General features: G+C 39.0%; 1 protein-coding gene across 2 annotated transcripts in view; it reads left to right on the top strand.

Moving 5' to 3' along the window:
* The first annotated feature begins 300 nt into the window (after positions 1–300).
* Positions 301–18,032, top strand: part of Fip1 (Factor interacting with poly(A) polymerase 1) — a 71,037-nt gene continuing 53,305 nt past the window's right edge. Inside the window, exons 1-2 of one of the 2 annotated variants that reach the window (XM_070090157.1) lie at positions 301–477; positions 10,732–10,810. In XM_070090157.1, the coding sequence (XP_069946258.1) occupies positions 364–477; positions 10,732–10,810 (193 nt within the window). In that variant the 5' untranslated portion in view covers positions 301–363. Of the gene's footprint in view, positions 478–10,731; positions 10,820–18,032 lie in introns of both variants that reach the window. The other variant, XM_070090156.1, reaches the window with a different exon arrangement.

Raw genomic sequence — 18,032 nt, 5'->3', positions numbered from 1 at the left:
TTGAAGCCTTTTTATCCACTTTTCCGAAGCTATGGGTTCCACAATTTGCACTAGAGGTGGACCCCATCATATATAAAATACAGACAGGCAGATAGATAGATTCTATATACTTATATCTATGGTAAGACTGGTAGCCAGGGTTAGTACTGGCTCGCTGCCTCGCATCTGACACAAACTATGTACTTCAAGCTTAAATAAAAAAAATGATACTGGAGGAGGAAAGGAAGGAGTAATGGAGGTTGGGAAGGAGTGTGGAGGGAAGGAAGGAGTAATGATGGAAGGGAAGTTGTATGAAGGAGGGAGGGATGGTGAGGAACCCAGGCAGCAGCAGCAGCAGCAGCGGCAGGAGGCGCCTCTGCTAACATGGCTGACGTGCAGGATGATGATCACTGGTTGTATGGTGACGAGAAGGATGATCCCAAGGAAGATGGGGAGATAAATGATAAATACAACGAAGAAGCAGATAAAGCAGACACGGTGAGTGTTGTCTCCGTGGTGTTGTAAAACTCAGGTCTACATGTTAAGAGAGGTGACCTGCTGTCACCCATCACTCAAAATATATTAGACTGGGCTGTGTCACCCTCTGTGCTGTCTGATGTTATAATGAAATAAAGTTGCTTAACACTTATAATAAAACGTGTCTGAGACTGGTGCAAGTCTTGTCGGGTGTTGTGGATCCTTTATTCTAATTAATTTTCGATTTTAGGTTGGTGTTTTGATCATGGTGGGGGGCTCTTGATCCAAGGATCTGAAACTTTCCTCTTCAGATTAAACATGATTACCTCAAGTGCTATATGACCACTATGGGTTTAGCATTTTCCCTGTAATTTTTTTTTGAAAAGTTTATTTTAATTTAATATAGCAATTAGCTAAAGCACACACTTATTGCAGTGATACAGTGCTGGTAAGTTATTAACTTGTAACCTAGGATAACCCAAAATACATGGAAATAAGTCACTGACTTTTTTGGGTTATCCTAGGTAGTCTACACATGCTGCTATGTATGATAAGAATATAAGAATAAGAAATTTATTTTGACATACATAATTGTACAAAGGAATGTAGTTGGGTGTACATGACATAAGCTTCTTTGTATGCAGAGCATTTTGGGCAAACTTAATATTTACTTAAGACTAGTAAGGCAATAATATCATTATATGGACATTGATGAGTTACAGTGAGTACAGTAAATACAGTTTTAAAATTAGTGTATAAAAATTACTTTATTACAAAGAGTGGTACAGTTTGAATTAATTTACAGTATGGAAATATTACAATGGTACAATTTAAAAATGACTTACAATACGAAATTATTACAATTTAGAACAATTTACAGTATGAAATTATTACAATTTAGTATTATTTAATAAAATGAAATTTAAGCATCTAATTTTGAAGCAATCCTCAGCACACTATACAGTAATGAAGTTGAATAAAGTTTAAATTCAAGTATTTATGTAACTTTATATGTGTACCTATACCTAAATAAACTTACCTACTTAACTGTACATCTAAGGAAAGTACATACAGTATTTTCATCAAAGTTCACATCTAAAATCATAACTAATACAACCCATTGTATATGTAGCTTTGTTGGTAATGTTGGGTAAGTGCCATATTTTTCCATAATTTTTCTGAATCATTTTTATGTAAATAATTTCAGTATGGCTTGTAGTGGGCAGCATTATTTCCATGACTAAGTTTCCATTCTCATGTGTGTTGTCATGGTGTTGATGAACATCTTAATGATTATAAAAGTGTTGCACTTGGCATTTTGACTTTTTCAGAATGATTGCACAGAATTTAGGCTAGGAAATGTTATTTTCTTCATGTGTGACTATAGTAAGTAAATAATATTTACTCCTCTGTGGAAAACATGAAGAAATTAGAGTTATATTGGAATATAAAACAAAATTCCAACCACACAGTAGAGCGAAAAACTAATGTAAAGGACCTGGGAATGATAATGTCAAACGATCTCACTTTCAAAGACCACAACATTGTATCAGTTGCATCTGCTAGAAAAATGACAGGCTGGATAATGAGAACCTTCATAACTAGGGATGCCAAACGAATGATGACACTCTTCAGGGCGCTTGTTTTATCTAGGCTGGAATATTGCTGCACACTAACAGCGCCTTTCAAGGCAGGTGAAATTGCTGACCTAGAAAATGTACAGAGAACCTTCATGGCACACATAATTACAATTAAACACCTGAATTACTGGGAATGGTTGAAGTTCCTCGACCAGTACTCCCTGGAACGCAGGCAGGAGAGAGACATGATTTCAGTACATACATACATTTGGAAAATCTTAAGAGGGATTAGTACCAAATTTGCACACGAAAATCACTCCCTATGAAAGCAAAAGACTCAGCAGGCGATGCAACTTCTCCCCAATGAAAAGCAGGGGCACCACTAGCACAATAAGAAACAACACAATAAGTGCCAGGGGCCCAAGACTGTTCAACTGCCTCCCAGCATACATAAGGGGGATTACCAGTAGACCCCTGGCTGTCTTCAAGAAGGCTTTGGACAGACACCTAAAGTCAGCACCTGATCAGCCGGGCAGTGGTTCATACATCAGTTTACATGTGGCCAACAGTAACAGCCTGGTTGATCAGGCCCTGATCCACCATAAAGCCTGGTCACAGACCAGGCTGGGGGGGCATTGAGCCCCAAAACCCTCTCCAGGTACAGATAAGTACGCTTAGCATGCTTAGTTTAACATATGTGTAAATTACCTAGGATAACCCAAAAAAGTCAGTGACTTATTTCCATTGATCACAATGGTACAGGTCCATCATCTAAGCACTGTTAAAGGAAGGTATCAATTTTAAGAACTGATTACAGTCTAATTGTATTCAATTGGAAGATATGTTCTTAATGCTTAAATACATCTGACGTTAAAAGTAACCCAAGACTGAGAACAGTCATTCAGGATAGTCATACCTTTATGTTTGCTGTTACTGGGGTAAGAAAGTAAGTTTATTCAGGTATAGGTACACATAAATACAGTTACATAAATTATCATACATAGCAGCATATGTGTAGATTACCTAGGATAACCCAAGAAAGTCAAAGTGACTTATTTCCATTGGGGCCAATGTAAATGTAAGTTTACCTGATTGCATAAATAAAGAATACAAGGAACTAGCACTCCTAACTTTGATTATGTACACTTGAGCAATACATGCCCAAGAACAAGTATACAGTCCCCAGGGAAGGCAAGATGTACTGTTATAGCAAAGGCAAGTCTTTTACCCTGATCATTTAGCAATAAATATTACTAAGTTTATTTAGGTACAAGTACACACAAATACAGTTTACACAAATTATCATACATAGTAGCATATGCATAAATTACCAAGGACTACCCAAAAAGAATCGAACAAAGTGACTTATTTTCCATGGTGTCCTTGTAATATTCTAAGGAACAGGGCCTAGAATGGGCTCACAATGGAAGAGCACTGCTTGGGTTTTTTATACCCTGGGGTTATTAATCTGAAGAAAGTTTTTCAATCAGCATCATAAACAGCCCATGTAGCAGTTTAAACAGAGAGAGAGAGAAAATCATGCTTGTCCTATAACAGAGATCTGTTTAAGAATAGTAGAGTACATTGGATGTAAAGCATATAAGAAATGTCTATAACAAATGTATTAGATATATATCTGAATAATGGAGCTTCTTTTCAGTTTCTGTAATAAATGCACCTGTTGACATGGCAGTAGGATAGTGACAAGTTTATAAGGTACATTAGGTTGCATAACCTATTGAAAATAAAGGAATGCAACACATTTGGCTATATGGTTCAATATCTTTATTTGGGCAATTGACTGCCACTCAAATATCCTCACCCTTTTACAGAAATAAGTTCGATATGCAGCAATACCAAAATCTGAATGTGATTTCTAACTATTAACCATGGAGGGTTATTAACTGAGGATAATCCCAAAAAACCAAACATTATTGTTTATACATTAATTTATTTTCTTTGGTTCTCTTCCCTAGGATATGACTTGCAACAGTTGACTATCTCTTGGGTAGTACAATATTTACTGCTAGGTGAACAGGAGTAGCAGATGTAAAATTTACCTGCATCCTGCCTCATCTGGAGATCAAACCTGCTTTCCTTTTGGTTGTGAGCTGAATGTCATAATGCTGAACTACAGTAATCTGTGAAAAATTGTTTTTTTCTGGAATTCATGTAAGACAAAGTGACAATTTTATTGTAGGAAAAAAAAAGAAAACAGAGTACCTGTAGAGCAGCACAGGACAATGAGAATAAAATTGATGTAGAACTACTGTTAAAAGACATTACTATGTAAATTACATAGCACAGAGTTAAACAGTGTCTGGGAGTATTCCACCAATAAAAGAATAAAAAACAACCAAATCTTAGATGATTGGCAAGTTATTAGGCTCAGTCACAGACTAAATCCTACAAATGGTTAGAATATATAGGCAGGACAAATCATTACACTGAATTTCACAGGGTAAGAAACAAAGTATGGTACAAATGTGTAAAATTTACAAAGGCACATCACAATAATACAGTTGAAAATAGGGAAAATCCTTAAAAATACAGTGGACCCTCGACCAACAATGGCATCATATAACGTTAAATCCGACTAGCGATACATTTTAATCCGACTAGCGCTAAAAAACTCGACCAACGCAATTCGTTCCATTCGAGATGTGTCCACGTGTGGCCTGAGCGCGCCTCACTTGTCCTCAGCGTTTTTGTTGATTGCACTAGTGTTGGCACTAGAAGCTTTCTTGGGGCCCAAGAAAGCTTCTGGAGTTTACCTGGAGAGAGTTTCAGGGGTCAATGCCCCCGCGGCCCGGTCTGTGACCAGGCCTCCTGGTGGATCAGCCCCTGATCAACCAGGCTGTTGCTGCTGGCTGCACGCAAACCAACGTACGAGCCACAGCCCGGCTGATCTAGTGCCAACCCTGTGATAAAAAGGGTGAGAATTAGTATGGAAATTAAGAAAGATTTTGAAGGGTTTGGGGCTAACCCTGAGACGCCTATGCCTGCTGTGGAATCCATTGTGCCTACTTCAAAGATTGAGGAAATGTGTGCAAGGTGGGTTGAACTGCAAACCTTTATGGATGAAAATCACCCTAACACAGCTATTGCAAGCCGTGCTGGTGACTATTACAATGACAGTGTTATGGCCCATTTTAGACAAATCTTAAAGGAACGGGAGGTACAGAGCTCTATGGACAGATATGTTGTGCGACAGAGGTCCAGTGACTCTCAAGCTGGTCCTAGTGGCATTAAAAGAAGAAGGGAAGTAACCCCGGAAAAGGACTTGACACCTCAAGTCATAATGGAAGGGGATTCCCCTTCTAAACACTAACACCATCCACACACTCCCTTCCTTCCATCCCATCAATCATCACCAGATCTTCAATAAAGGTAAGTGTCATGTAATTGTACATGTCTTCTTCAGTTTGTGTGTATTAAAATTAATATTTCGTGTGGTAAAATTTTTTTTTTTTCAATACTTTGGGGTGTCAGGAACGGATTAATTTGATTTCCATTATTTCTTCTGTGATTTCGCATATAGGGCAAGGAGGAACAACATCTTGTAGGAGTGAGGAAGAGCCAGTTGTGAGTGTGGGGGAAGTTCGTGAGGCAGTAGGTAAAATGAAAGGGGGTAAGGCAGCCGGGATTGATGGGATAAAGATAGAAATGTTAAAATCAGGTGGGGATATAGTTTTGGAGTGATTGGTGCAATTATTTAATAAATGTATGGAAGAGGGTAAGGTACCTAGGGATTGGCAGAGAGCATGCATAGTTCCTTTGTATAAAGGCAAAGGGGATAAAAGAGAGTGCAAAAATTATAGGGGGATAAGTCTGTTGAGTATACCTGGTAAAGTGTATGGTAGAGTTATTATTGAAAGAATTAAGAGTATGACGGAGAATAGGATAGCAGATGAACAAGGAGGCTTTAGGAAAGGTAGAGGGTGTGTGGACCAGGTGTTTACAGTGAAACATATAAGTGAACAGTATTTAGATAAGGCTAAAGAGGTCTTTGTGGCATTTATGGATTTGGAAAAGGCATATGACAGGGTGGATAGGGGGGCAATGTGGCAGATGTTGCAGGTGTATGGTGTAGGAGGTAGGTTACTGAAAGCAGTGAAGAGTTTTTACGAGGATAGTGAGGCTCAAGTTAGAGTATGTAGGAAAGAGGGAAATTATTTCCCAGTAAAAGTAGGCCTTAGACAAGGATGTGTGATGTCACTGTGGTTGTTTAATATATTTATAGATGGGGTTGTAAGAGAAGTAAATGCGAGGGTCTTGGCAAGAGGCGTGGAGTTAAAAGATAAAGATAAAGTGGGAGTTGTCACAGTTGCTCTTTGCTGATGACACTGTGCTCTTGGGAGATTCTGAAGAGAAGTTGCAGAGATTGGTGGATGAATTTGGTAGGGTGTGCAAAAGAAGAAAATTGAAAGTGAATACAGGAAAGAGTAAGGTTATGAGGATAACTAAAAGATTAGGTGATGAAAGATTGGATATCAGATTGGAGGGAGAGAGTATGGAGGAGGTGAATGTATTCAGATATTTGGGAGTGGACGTGTCAGCGGATGGGTCTATGAAAGATGAGGTGAATCATAGAATTGATGAGGGGAAAAGGGTGAGTGGTGCACTTAGGAGTCTGTGGAGACAAAGAACTTTGTCCTTGGAGGCAAAGAGGGGAATGTATGAGAGTATAGTTTTATCAACGCTCTTATATGGGTGTGAAGCATGGGTGATGAATGTTGCAGCGAGGAGAAGGCTGGAGGCAGTGGAGATGTCATGTCTGAGAGCAATGTGTGGTGTGAATATAATGCAGAGAATTCGTAGTTTGGAAAGTTAGGAGGAGGTGCGGGATTACCAAAACTGTTGTCCAGAGGGCTGAGGAAGGGTTGTTGAGGTGGTTCGGACATGTGGAGAGAATGGAGCGAAACAGAATAACTTCAAGAGTGTATCAGTCTGTAGTGGAAGGAAGGCGGGGTAGGGGTCGGCCTAGGAAAGGTTGGAGGGAGGGGGTAAAGGAAGTTTTGTGTGCGAGGGGCTTGGACTTCCAGCAGGCATGCGTGAGCGTATTTGATAAAAGTGAATGGAGACAAATGGTTTTTAATACTTGACGTGCTGTTGGAGTGTGAGCAAAGTAACATTTATGAAGGGGTTCAGGGAAACCGGCAGGCCGGACTTGATTCCTGGAAATGGGAAGTACAGTGCCTGCACTCTGAAGGAGGGGTGTTGATGTTACAGTTTAAAAACTGTAGTGTAAAGCACCCTTCTGGCAAGACAGTGATGGAGTGAATGATGGTGAAAGTTTTTCTTTTTCGGGCCACCCTGCCTTGGTGGGAATCGGCCAGTGTGATAATAAATAAATAAAAAAATATTTCTTCTGGGGAAAATTAACTCTACTAACGATAATTTTGACTAACGATGAGCTCTCAGGAACGGATTAATATCGTTGGTCGAGGGTCCACTGTATAAAAATAATAATAATGATGATCATTTTTATTTTAGCATGATACATGTTTGTACAAAGGAGTATAACAGTTCAGTGTACATGCCAAAAGCTCCTTTATAATAATAATAATATAATAATATCTTTATTTACTACAAGTACAAAGACAGTGATTATGTATGAGTGAGGTGAAAGTGTTAAATGATGATGATGGGGATTTTCTTTTTTTTTTTTTTTGAGTCACCCTGCCTCAGTGAGTGATGACCAACGTGTTGAAAAAAGTCATATACATGTACAAGGTATACAGGCCTAGCTGACATAATGGCATACTGCTATATAGAAAGCTGCTTGTTGTGCAGAGCATTTCGGGCAAATTAGGTCAGTTTTCTCCCAGGATGTGACCCATGCCAGTCGACTAACTCCCAGGTACCCATTTTACTTTTGGGGAACATAGACAACTGGTGTAAAGAAACATGCCCAATGTTTCTACCCTCGCTGGGAATTGAACCCAGACCTTCACAATGTGAAGAGAGCTTTAGCCACCAGGCCACGGGGCACCACAATTATATGCAGAGCTTTTCGGGCAAACTTAGGACTAACTTAAGATTAATAAGGCAATATCAGTGTAATAATTGTACATATGGTCATTGGGTGAGTTACAATGATTACAAGAAAATTGAATATTCTATTAGATAAGATAAGATTTTGTTCGAATTTTTAATCCCAGAAGGTTGGCCACCCAAGATAACTCAAGAAAGGCAGTGCATCATTGAGGACTGTCTTATTTCCATTTGGGTCCTCAATCTTGTCTCCCAGGATGCGACCCACACCAGTTGCCTAACACCCAGGTGAACAGGACAACAGGTGTAAGGAAATGCATTGAAATGTTTCCAACCCACTGGGAATCGAACCCAGGCCCTCCGCATGTGAAGCGAGAGCTTTGCTGGCCAGGCCACGGGTCCACATGCTATACGACTTTAGTAAGTTTGGTAGAGAAGAATTACAGTTTTGATTATTAACCTAAGGTGAACACAGTGGAATGATTAACATTACATTTGAGAGGAGTACAGATATTGTTTTACCTACGTTCATGCTATTGAACAAATGCACGTATGGTTTTTACATATTTATTTATGATGGGCTAGGATACGTTAAAGAGATAAAGCGTTTTCTAACTGTAGTTTTAAAAATGCTTGCTGCTCTGTAGATTTCTGGCAGTGTGTTCCAGATTTTGGGTCCTTTTATATACATTGAGTTTTTGAAAAGATTTAGCCTGACATGGGGAATGTCATAGAGATTTTTGTGTCTGGTATTGTGTCCATGTCTCCTTTTGCAACTGTCAAGAAAGCTCTTCAGGTCAGGATTTATATTGGAATTGATTGTTCTGTAAATGTAGTTTGCACAGTAGTATGAGTGGATGTTTTGTATGGCAAGTAGGTTTAGGTCTTTGAAAAGTGAGGGGGGGGGGGAGGAGCTATGGAATGTGTGATCATTCGCACTGCAGCTTTTTGTTAGGATATTATTGACTTTAGGTGATTTGTTGTTGTGGAGCCCCAGGCACAAATTGCATAGGTGAGGTAGGGGTAGATCATTGAATAGTATAGTGCAAGTAATGTTCTTTGTGGTACATAGTAACGTAATCACATTGAGCTATTTTATAAGAAAGAAAACCTTGCCAAAACTCTGTACAGGTAATGAGGGTTTTCTTTGACTCTTTACCATGTTTATTATGCAGTGTCAGTTTCCATAAGTCCTCTAGGCTCTTAATTCTGCCAATCCATAAAATCATCTTATTTCTCAATATTAACCAAATCGGCCAAAACATTGCTAATTAGTTTTATTATGTAACCTCCTGGCTTTTAATTCTGCCATTCCATAAAATATTAACACCTCTACCATTACTTGTAAGGTAGATTTTGTGTGCAATTTCAAGATTATTTTACCGAACCCTACCCACTTGTATTAAGTTTAAACAAGATTGTAAAACAGCTAACCACTATTACTTGTCTAGTTTTAAGTATAGTTACTATGTACTATTATCTTATCTAGTTTTAATTAGTTACTATGTATATATTAGGATTAGTTCGCCCGAAATGCCTCGGCATGATAATGGCTATCTTTGTACTTAGCAAATCAAAATTGTAATTACACATTGTAACCTTTACAAAGAAATAAACTTTACTTTTTAATACTGTAAATTATCACACCCAGAGAGCTTACAGTGCTATACTCCATATGAAAATAAGCAAATAATTGTTCCTCAAGGAAGAGTTTGTAAGGTACGTATATGTATCTAGTAACTTGGTAGAGCATTCAACGGAGAACTGAAGAGAGTTATGATTCCTGTTTTAAGTGAAGCAAGACATATGGGAAAATCTTCCTATGCCTTTTGCCTCTGTTCACTAGCAGCAAATAAGTGCTGCACTGTACTTAATTGACTGTTGTGGGTTATGTTTTAAGGGAGAGACCCTAAAGTCCTCAATTTAAATATTGTAAGTTGCATTCATTGGCATTTTTGGGTTATCCTAGAATGGGGCAGATAATTTATAGAAAGTCTTTATTAGTTCATTGTGTAGTATGTTAAAATCTTCTCTCACTGTATATTGTTAATTAAAATATAAAACAATGATGTTGAAATTCTAGTGGTAGACATCCAAAACAAAGAGGGATGTAATGGATTACAACCTTCTTTGTTTTGGATGTCTACCACTAGAATTTCAACATCAGTGTTTTATATTTTAATTTATGTAGCTTGTAGCATTTCTTTTACCAATATTGGTAATTTGCCTCCTTTTAATCCTACTCGGCCCCTTCACACTGAGTATTGGTAGTTTTTATTGAATGTTATTTAATTTAGAATATTAGCAATAAGTTTTTGTTAATAAGACATTTATTGCAGCTATGTTTCACTCATAATGATCTTAATCAAGCCAGTACATTAAAAATGTTCTCTATTGTTTCCCTCCAACCCAAATCTCTCTCCACTCTGGTCATTCTTATGAATGTCAGTTCTACACAGTATTAACTAGAATAGAACAGTATATTGAAAGAGAGATGATCTCTTGAAACACAAATGGGCCCAAATCTGAAGCAAAATTTATTATGCAGACATTATGTACGTGAAGGAATGTAACCTCAAATTTGGAGTGCCAGCTCAGCTGTACTTTGTTATTATGGAAGGTAGGTGAGTGTGTGTACTGTATGTGTTGCAAATTGTAGTTGGATGGAATGTTAGTAAATATTTTGGTGTTGTTGCAGGAAAATGGACAAGATAAGCAGACTCCCATGGAAGAAGGTGATAAGGAATCTGAAAAAGCAAAAGAGGGAGAAGCTAAAGGTGATAAAGGTTTGTTTACAGTTTTTTCAAATAATATATAGTACCTCTGTATCTGCTAAGTACATGTATAGCTTCAAAACTGTCATAAATGTACAATGTGTTCAGTTAACTATTTGTAATTGAAAGGGTACAACTATGTTCATAATGTTCTGTCTTTAGTGTTTAGTTTGTCATAGAGTTGCTTATTAAGTTTCCAACAGCATTGTTTATAAATAAATATTTTTGTGACTTATTGTTTTTTCAAAGAATCTTATCAAATTTGTTTTATATACATTTGTGATCCTGTATGTTGTTATCATGAATTCTATTTCTCTCCGCATTTTCAGTGTTTGTAATTCATATTTAATTAAACGGAATTTTTTTGTAGCATGTTTATAGACTTACTGGCTCTCATTTTTACTGTATGTCCACCACAGGTTATTTTGAAGTTCTCTTGTACAGTATATCTTAATCTCTCCATACAATAATGCATTTGTGATCTGGTAATTGTTTGTAATTACAGTACTCCCCTATCCTTTATCTGTCCAGTGTTTTTAGTATTTTTCACAGTGTTACTGTTACAGAGGCATTGGAAGACGACCAAAACACAGGTATGATTTACACAGATTTTGTAAAGGCTTTTGACAAATGCGATCTTGGAGTGATAGTGCACAGAATGAGGGCCATGGGCATTATGGGGAAGGTAGGCAGATGGATTTTCGGGTTCCTAACTCACAGAACACAAAACGTTGTAGTGAACAGGGCAAGGTCCAGCATCAACGAGATCAAAATCTCAATGCCCCAATTCACCGTCCCGGCACCTCCTGTTTCTCATCCTCATGGCAGACATAGATAAAAACACCTGGCACACTTTTGTATCATCATTTGCATGAAAGTCACTATGGTAGAGGACACTGAAAAAGTACAGGAAGACATTAGCAGGTTTTCCAGTGGGCAGTGGAGAACAACATGATGTTCAATGGTGATAAGTTCCAGCTGCTTAGGTATGGAAAGAATGAAGAACTCAAAAGGTACACTATATACAAAACTCAAGAGGGTCGCCAAATAGAATGTAAGGAACACGTAAGAGACCTGGGAATAATTATGTCAGCTGGCCTTTATTTTAAAGACCATAACAAGACAAAGATCATGACAGCCAGGAAGATGACTGGGTGGGTATTGAAAACTTTCAAAACAAGGGAAATAATGCCAATGGTGACACACTTCATATCACTGGTGCTCCTCACTTAGAATATTGCTCAGTGCTGATGGTCCCGTTCAGAGCAGGAGAAATATCAGAGCTGGAGCAAATACAAAGATTGTTTACAGCTCACATTGAGCCAGTAAAGCACCTAAACTACTGGGAACGCCTTCAAGTCTTGAACATGTACTCATTAGAGCGGAGGAGAGAGAGATACATGATAATGTATACTTGGAAGGTACTCGAGGGCTTGGTCCCAAATCTGCACATATCCATAACAACATACTGGAGTGAGAGGTATGGGAGGAAGTGTAAAATAAACCCAGTGAGAAGCAGGGGTGCGGTGGGGGACAATAAGGGAACAATATATCAACATCCGGGGTCCCACACAATTGAACATCTTGCCAGAAGATATCAGAAACATGGCTAGAACAAGTGTAGAAGCCTTTAAGAAGAAACTGGACAAGTATCTTCACGAGGTGCCAGATCAACCAGGCTGTGATGGATATGTGGGGCAGCAGGCCTCCAGCAGCAACAGCATGGTTGACCAGGCAAGCACCGGACAAGCCTGGCCCATGGCCAGGCTCAGAGAGTAGAGAAACTCTTGAAACTCTTCAAAGGTATAACAGAGGTAAAGGTATATCAATGTGGCTTGTTTTGGGTTTCTCTTGTTCTCATTAGCTACATTAAATCTGATAATTCATCTATCACTCCACTTGCTAAATTTATTAATATCGTAATGGAATTTAAGGTAATTATATTTGCTGTTTTCTGCTTTTTTTTTTTTTTAAACATCTACCATTTTTGCGCTGTGCAGTATGGTATTTAAATTCATTATAGTTAACCATAACAGATAAGTCAAATTAAACTGATTGTGTACATGTACAGTGGAACCCCAGATTTGGCATGCACCGGATATCGGACTTTTTGGATTTCAGGTATTTTTTTGTGAAATTTTGCTTTGAATTTTGGACCTTGTCCCGAAAATCGCACGTGTCAGACACGTCCACCCGCTGGGATGCTGCTTCAGTCTGTCTCTGTCACTGGTTGAGTGAGCATTCATCTGAAACATTTTGCAATTTTTGTGCTTGTTTATTGATTGTGACTGCAAAATAAGCCACCATGGGCCCAAAGAAAGTTCCTAGTGCCCAGTGACATTGCTAGGGTTGGTGTCACCTGGGGCAGAATCTTTGGTGTCACCCGGGGCTGCATTTTTGGTGTCACCCCCCTGAAATCCAAGGGCAGGGGGATGGGGGGGAGTAAACATCAGTTATGTCACTACTGCATGACCAATATTAATGTTTAGCAATGAGAATGTTTAAGGGCCATAAACCGAACAGGGGAATACTTCTCAACTTTATTAATGATAAAATATATAATGGTAGTAATATTTAGAAAATATAAACTCAAATACCACTTTGAGTACAGGCAACAGATCCTACATTTATTTATCTTCAACAATGCAAAAAAAAAAAAAAAATTGAAAAATAAAGAAAAACATTGCAGTATCAGAGTACAGGTAACATCTCACTGAATCTGATCTTACATTTCCTTGCCATCAGTCCTGCAGAATCATCTATCACATCATGAAAATCAATGATTTTCCCTATACTATAGGCCTATTTGCACTCTAATCATATAGGCTATATAGAAATGAAGGATTTTTCTCTTATGTTGGTGCAGCACTATTTTGTGCCTTAGTGTCACCTTCTTTAGAGGCTGTATGGTGTCATCTCCTAAATGGTGTCACCCATGGCAGACCGCCCCCCCCCCCTTACGACGCCACTGCTAGTGCCTGCCCTTTGATAAAAGGCTGAGAGAGAGAGGGGAGAATGTGCCGCCTTCAGTGATTCTACGATATGTACAATACTAAAGCAGCAGGAATCAGGAAAGGCTATAGCGCCAGCCAGCAATGAAGAACATAAGAAAGAAGGAACACTGCAACAGGCCTACTGACCCATGCGGAGCAGGTCCATGTCCCACCCCCCGGATTAGACCAATGACCCACCCCCCGGATTATCCCAATGACCCACCCCCCGGATTATCCCAATGACCCACCCAGTCTGGTCATCCCCACTCAAGGATGGAGCACTGTACCAGACCCAGCAGCAAAGCTAGTCAGGTCCAACTCACACCCACCCACACCCACTCATGTATTTATCTAACCTATTTTTAAAACTACACAACGTTTTAGCCTCAATAACTGTACTCAGGAGCTTGTTCCACTCATCCACAACTCTATTACCAAACCAGTGCTTTCCTATATCCTTCCTGAATCTGAATTTTTCCAACTTGAAACCATTGCTGCGAGTCCTGTCTTGGCTGGAAATTTTCAGCACACTATTTACATCCCCTTTATTTATTCCTGTTTTCCATTTATACACCTCGATCATATCTCCCCTACTTCTACGCCTTTCGAGAGAGTGCAGATTCAGGGCCCTCAGTCTATCCTCATAGGGAAGCTTTCTGATACATGGGATCATCTTTGTCATCCTCCTTTGTACGTTTTCCAGAGCATTTACATCCATTCTGTAATACGGTGACCAGAACTGAGCAGCATAGTCTAAATGAGGCCTAACCAAGGATATATAGAGTTGAAGAACAACCTGAGGACTTCTATTATTTATACTTCTAGATATGAAGCCAAGAATTCTGTTAGCTTTATTGCGAACACTAATGCACTGTTGTCTTGGTTTTAGATTACTGCTAACCAGAACTCCTAAATCCATTTTGCAATCGGTAGTATTAAGATCTACATTATTTAGTTTATATGTGGCATGGTTATTTAACTGTCCAACATTTAGAACTTTGCATTTGTCAATATTAAACTGCATCTACCACTTCTCCGACCATTGCGTCAGTCTATTCAAATCATCCTGGAGTGCTCTAATGTCCTCATTAGAATGAATTGGATGGCCTATTTTGGTGTCATCAGCAAATTTGCTTATGTCGCTATTTATTCCCTCATCTATGTCGTTTATGTAAATTGTGAACAACAACGGGCCCAACACTGACCCCTGAGGAACACCGCTTGTGACGTGCCCCCATTCTGATTTCTCCCCATTTATGCAAACTCTCTGCTGTCTATTTGTCAGCCATGCCTCTACCCAGGAAAAAATTTCTCCTATTCCGTGTGCCCTAAGTTTCCTCAATATCCTCTGGTGTGGAACTCTATCGAAAGCCTTACTGAAGTCCATATACACAATATCATATTCATTACCATGATCTACCTCCTCAAACACCTTAGTGAAAAAAGTTAGTAAATTCGTAAGACAGGAACGCCCCTTTGTAAAACCGTGTTGAGAATCATTAATCAATCTGTGCCTGTCAAGATGGCTACGAATTGCTTCGGCAATTATTGATTCCATAAATTTTCCCACTATGGAGGTAAGGCTTATTGGTCTATAGTTCGAAGCCAAGGACCTGTCACCTGCCTTGTAAATAGGTATTACATTTGCCATTTTCCACTTATCAGGCACTATGCCAGTTTGTAGTGATATGTTAAAAAGATTAGCCAAAGGTATGCTAAGTTCCTCTTTACATTCCTTTAACACCCTTGCAAACAGTTCATCAGGACCTGGGGATTTGTTAAGTTTTAGTTTCTCTATTTGTCTGAGGACCATGTCACTAGTTACCACTATCGTACATAGTTTATTATCATCCTGTTCTACTTAATCTATTATTTCAGGAATATCGCTAGTATTTTCCTGGGTGAAAACTGAGAGGAAGTAGGTATTTACTATTTCACACATATCCTTATCACTGTCAGTGATCTGACCAGAGTTACTCTTAAGTGGGCCAATCTTGTCCCTAATCTTACTTCCGTATACCTGAAAGAACCCTTTTGGGTTAGTCTTTGAATCCCTTGTGACCTTAGCCTCATTATCCCTTTTTGCTTTTCTTATTCCATTTTTTATTTCTCTCTTTAATTGAATATATTGATTTCTTAACTGCCCATCCCCTCTTTTGATACGCCTATATATGCCTCTCTTTTGACCAATGAGATGTTTTAATCTATTGTTCATCCATTTGGGATAATTTTTGTTAGATCTAATTTCTCTACTCTGAACAAAAGCTGTCTGGGCAGCTAGAACTATGCTCTGAAAAATGTCATATTGGCAACCAAGATCACCTACCTGACCCATAGTCAGGACATCCCAATTTAGCCCGCCCAAGTAATTTTTCAGTCCCATGAAGTCAGCCAAGCGAAAATCTGGGACAGAGATTTGATTTCAGTTATCTGGGTAATTCCATGACATATTGAAACTAAGTGATTTGTGATCACTTTCCCCAAGCTCATCATTAACCTCAAGATTATTAATTAGTGAATCTTTGTTGGCAAGAACCAAGTCAAGCAGGTTGTTTCCTCTAGTTGGTTCTGTCACAACCTGTTCTAAAAAGCAATCCTGAACCGCATCAAGAAAGTCACTAGACTCAAGATTTCCTGTCATATTGTTCCAATCAATTTGTCTAAAGTTAAAATCTCCCATTATCACAACATTTTCATATCTAGATGCCTTATGAATTTCGTCCCATAACAGCTTACTGGTCTCGCTATCAAAGTTTGGGGGCTTATAAATCACACCCAAAATTAATTTGTCACATCCCTCGAGAAACTGTAGCCAAACCGATTCTGTGTTCGATGTTTCTAATCTTATATCATGTCTAAGACAACAATTTAAATTTTCTCTGACATACATTGCCACACCACCACCCTTCCTGTTGACCCTATCAGTGTGGAATAGTTTATAACCCTGTATGTTGCATTCAGAAGGCATTTCTCTATCTTTCAGGTTGAACCAGGTCTCTGTTATACCAATAATCTCCATATTACCTACACTTGCAAGTAATTTTAGCTCATCTATCTTATTTCTTAGACTCCTACTATTTGTATAGTAAACCTTTAGGGAGCTAGTCACTCGTTGTCCTCTACTATCTCTCTTTGTTGATCAATTGATTTGCCATTACTAGCAACTTTATTTTGAATATTGTCTTTTAAACATATCCCTGAGGTATCCCGGTAATAACTGCTGTTTTTAATCCTAATGCTGCAGCCTGATTGTTTCCCACAAACACCCATACCTCTATAATCTATCAGTTTAAATTCCTAGACAAGTCATCAATTACCCTCTCAATTGAATTGGCTAATGCAACCACTCCATCCCCAGAGAGATGAACCCCATCCCTTGGATACATATCACATTTGCCAAAGAAAAGGTCCCAGTTATCAATGAATGGGATTGCAAGTTCCTTGCAGTACCTGTCTAGCCAGCGATTTATACCAATTGCCCTAGACATCCATTCATTGCCCACTCCCTTTCTAGGCAAGATGCTACATATGACTGGGATCCCTCCCTTAGACCTAACTACTTCTATGGCTGACCTGTACTTATTAAGCAGCTCCTCTCTCCTGCCCTTCCCAATGTCATTACCCCCAGCACTAAGACAGATAATGGGCTTGTTCCCATTACCTGCCATAATATTATCCAACCTGCTGACTATGTCGCCAACACCAGCTCCAGGAAGACACACACACACTGAACTTTCTGTCTCTGTTACAAAATGCACGGTCCATATATCTTGCATGAGAATCACCTACTATTAAAATATTCTTACCTTGATTAACAGGGGAATCAGTGGTACCTTCAACCTCTCTAACCACTGAAGTACACACGTCTTGGAAAACAGAATCGATTTCCTACCTTCACATCTTCTCTGTTAACTCTCCTCATCTTCCTTCTTCCTGAACTGTGAACCACTTGCCACTTAAAGTGGCTGCCACTATCACTGCTGGTGACCATTCCTTCCTTACCAGCTAAATCCTTCTCACACTCACTCCCAAACTCATCTATGTGAAGCTTCAGCTTCCTATTTTCCTCCTGAAGAAGTAGAATCTCCTTCTTCAACACATGAACCTGGGATTCTAAAACACTACAACAAGCCATGGTATGGGTAACAGCCCACGCTAACTCCCAAGAGCTTGGCAGGTATGACCGCACTTGACCACTGACCTCGAAGTGTAGCATTAACAATGTAGCAAGT

This window comes from Cherax quadricarinatus, chromosome 31 (genome assembly GCF_038502225.1).
Source record: "Cherax quadricarinatus isolate ZL_2023a chromosome 31, ASM3850222v1, whole genome shotgun sequence".
Classification (NCBI taxonomy): domain Eukaryota; kingdom Metazoa; phylum Arthropoda; class Malacostraca; order Decapoda; family Parastacidae; genus Cherax; species Cherax quadricarinatus.
Note: the sequence above shows the minus strand (reverse complement) of the source record. Positions and strands in the feature narration are given on the sequence as shown.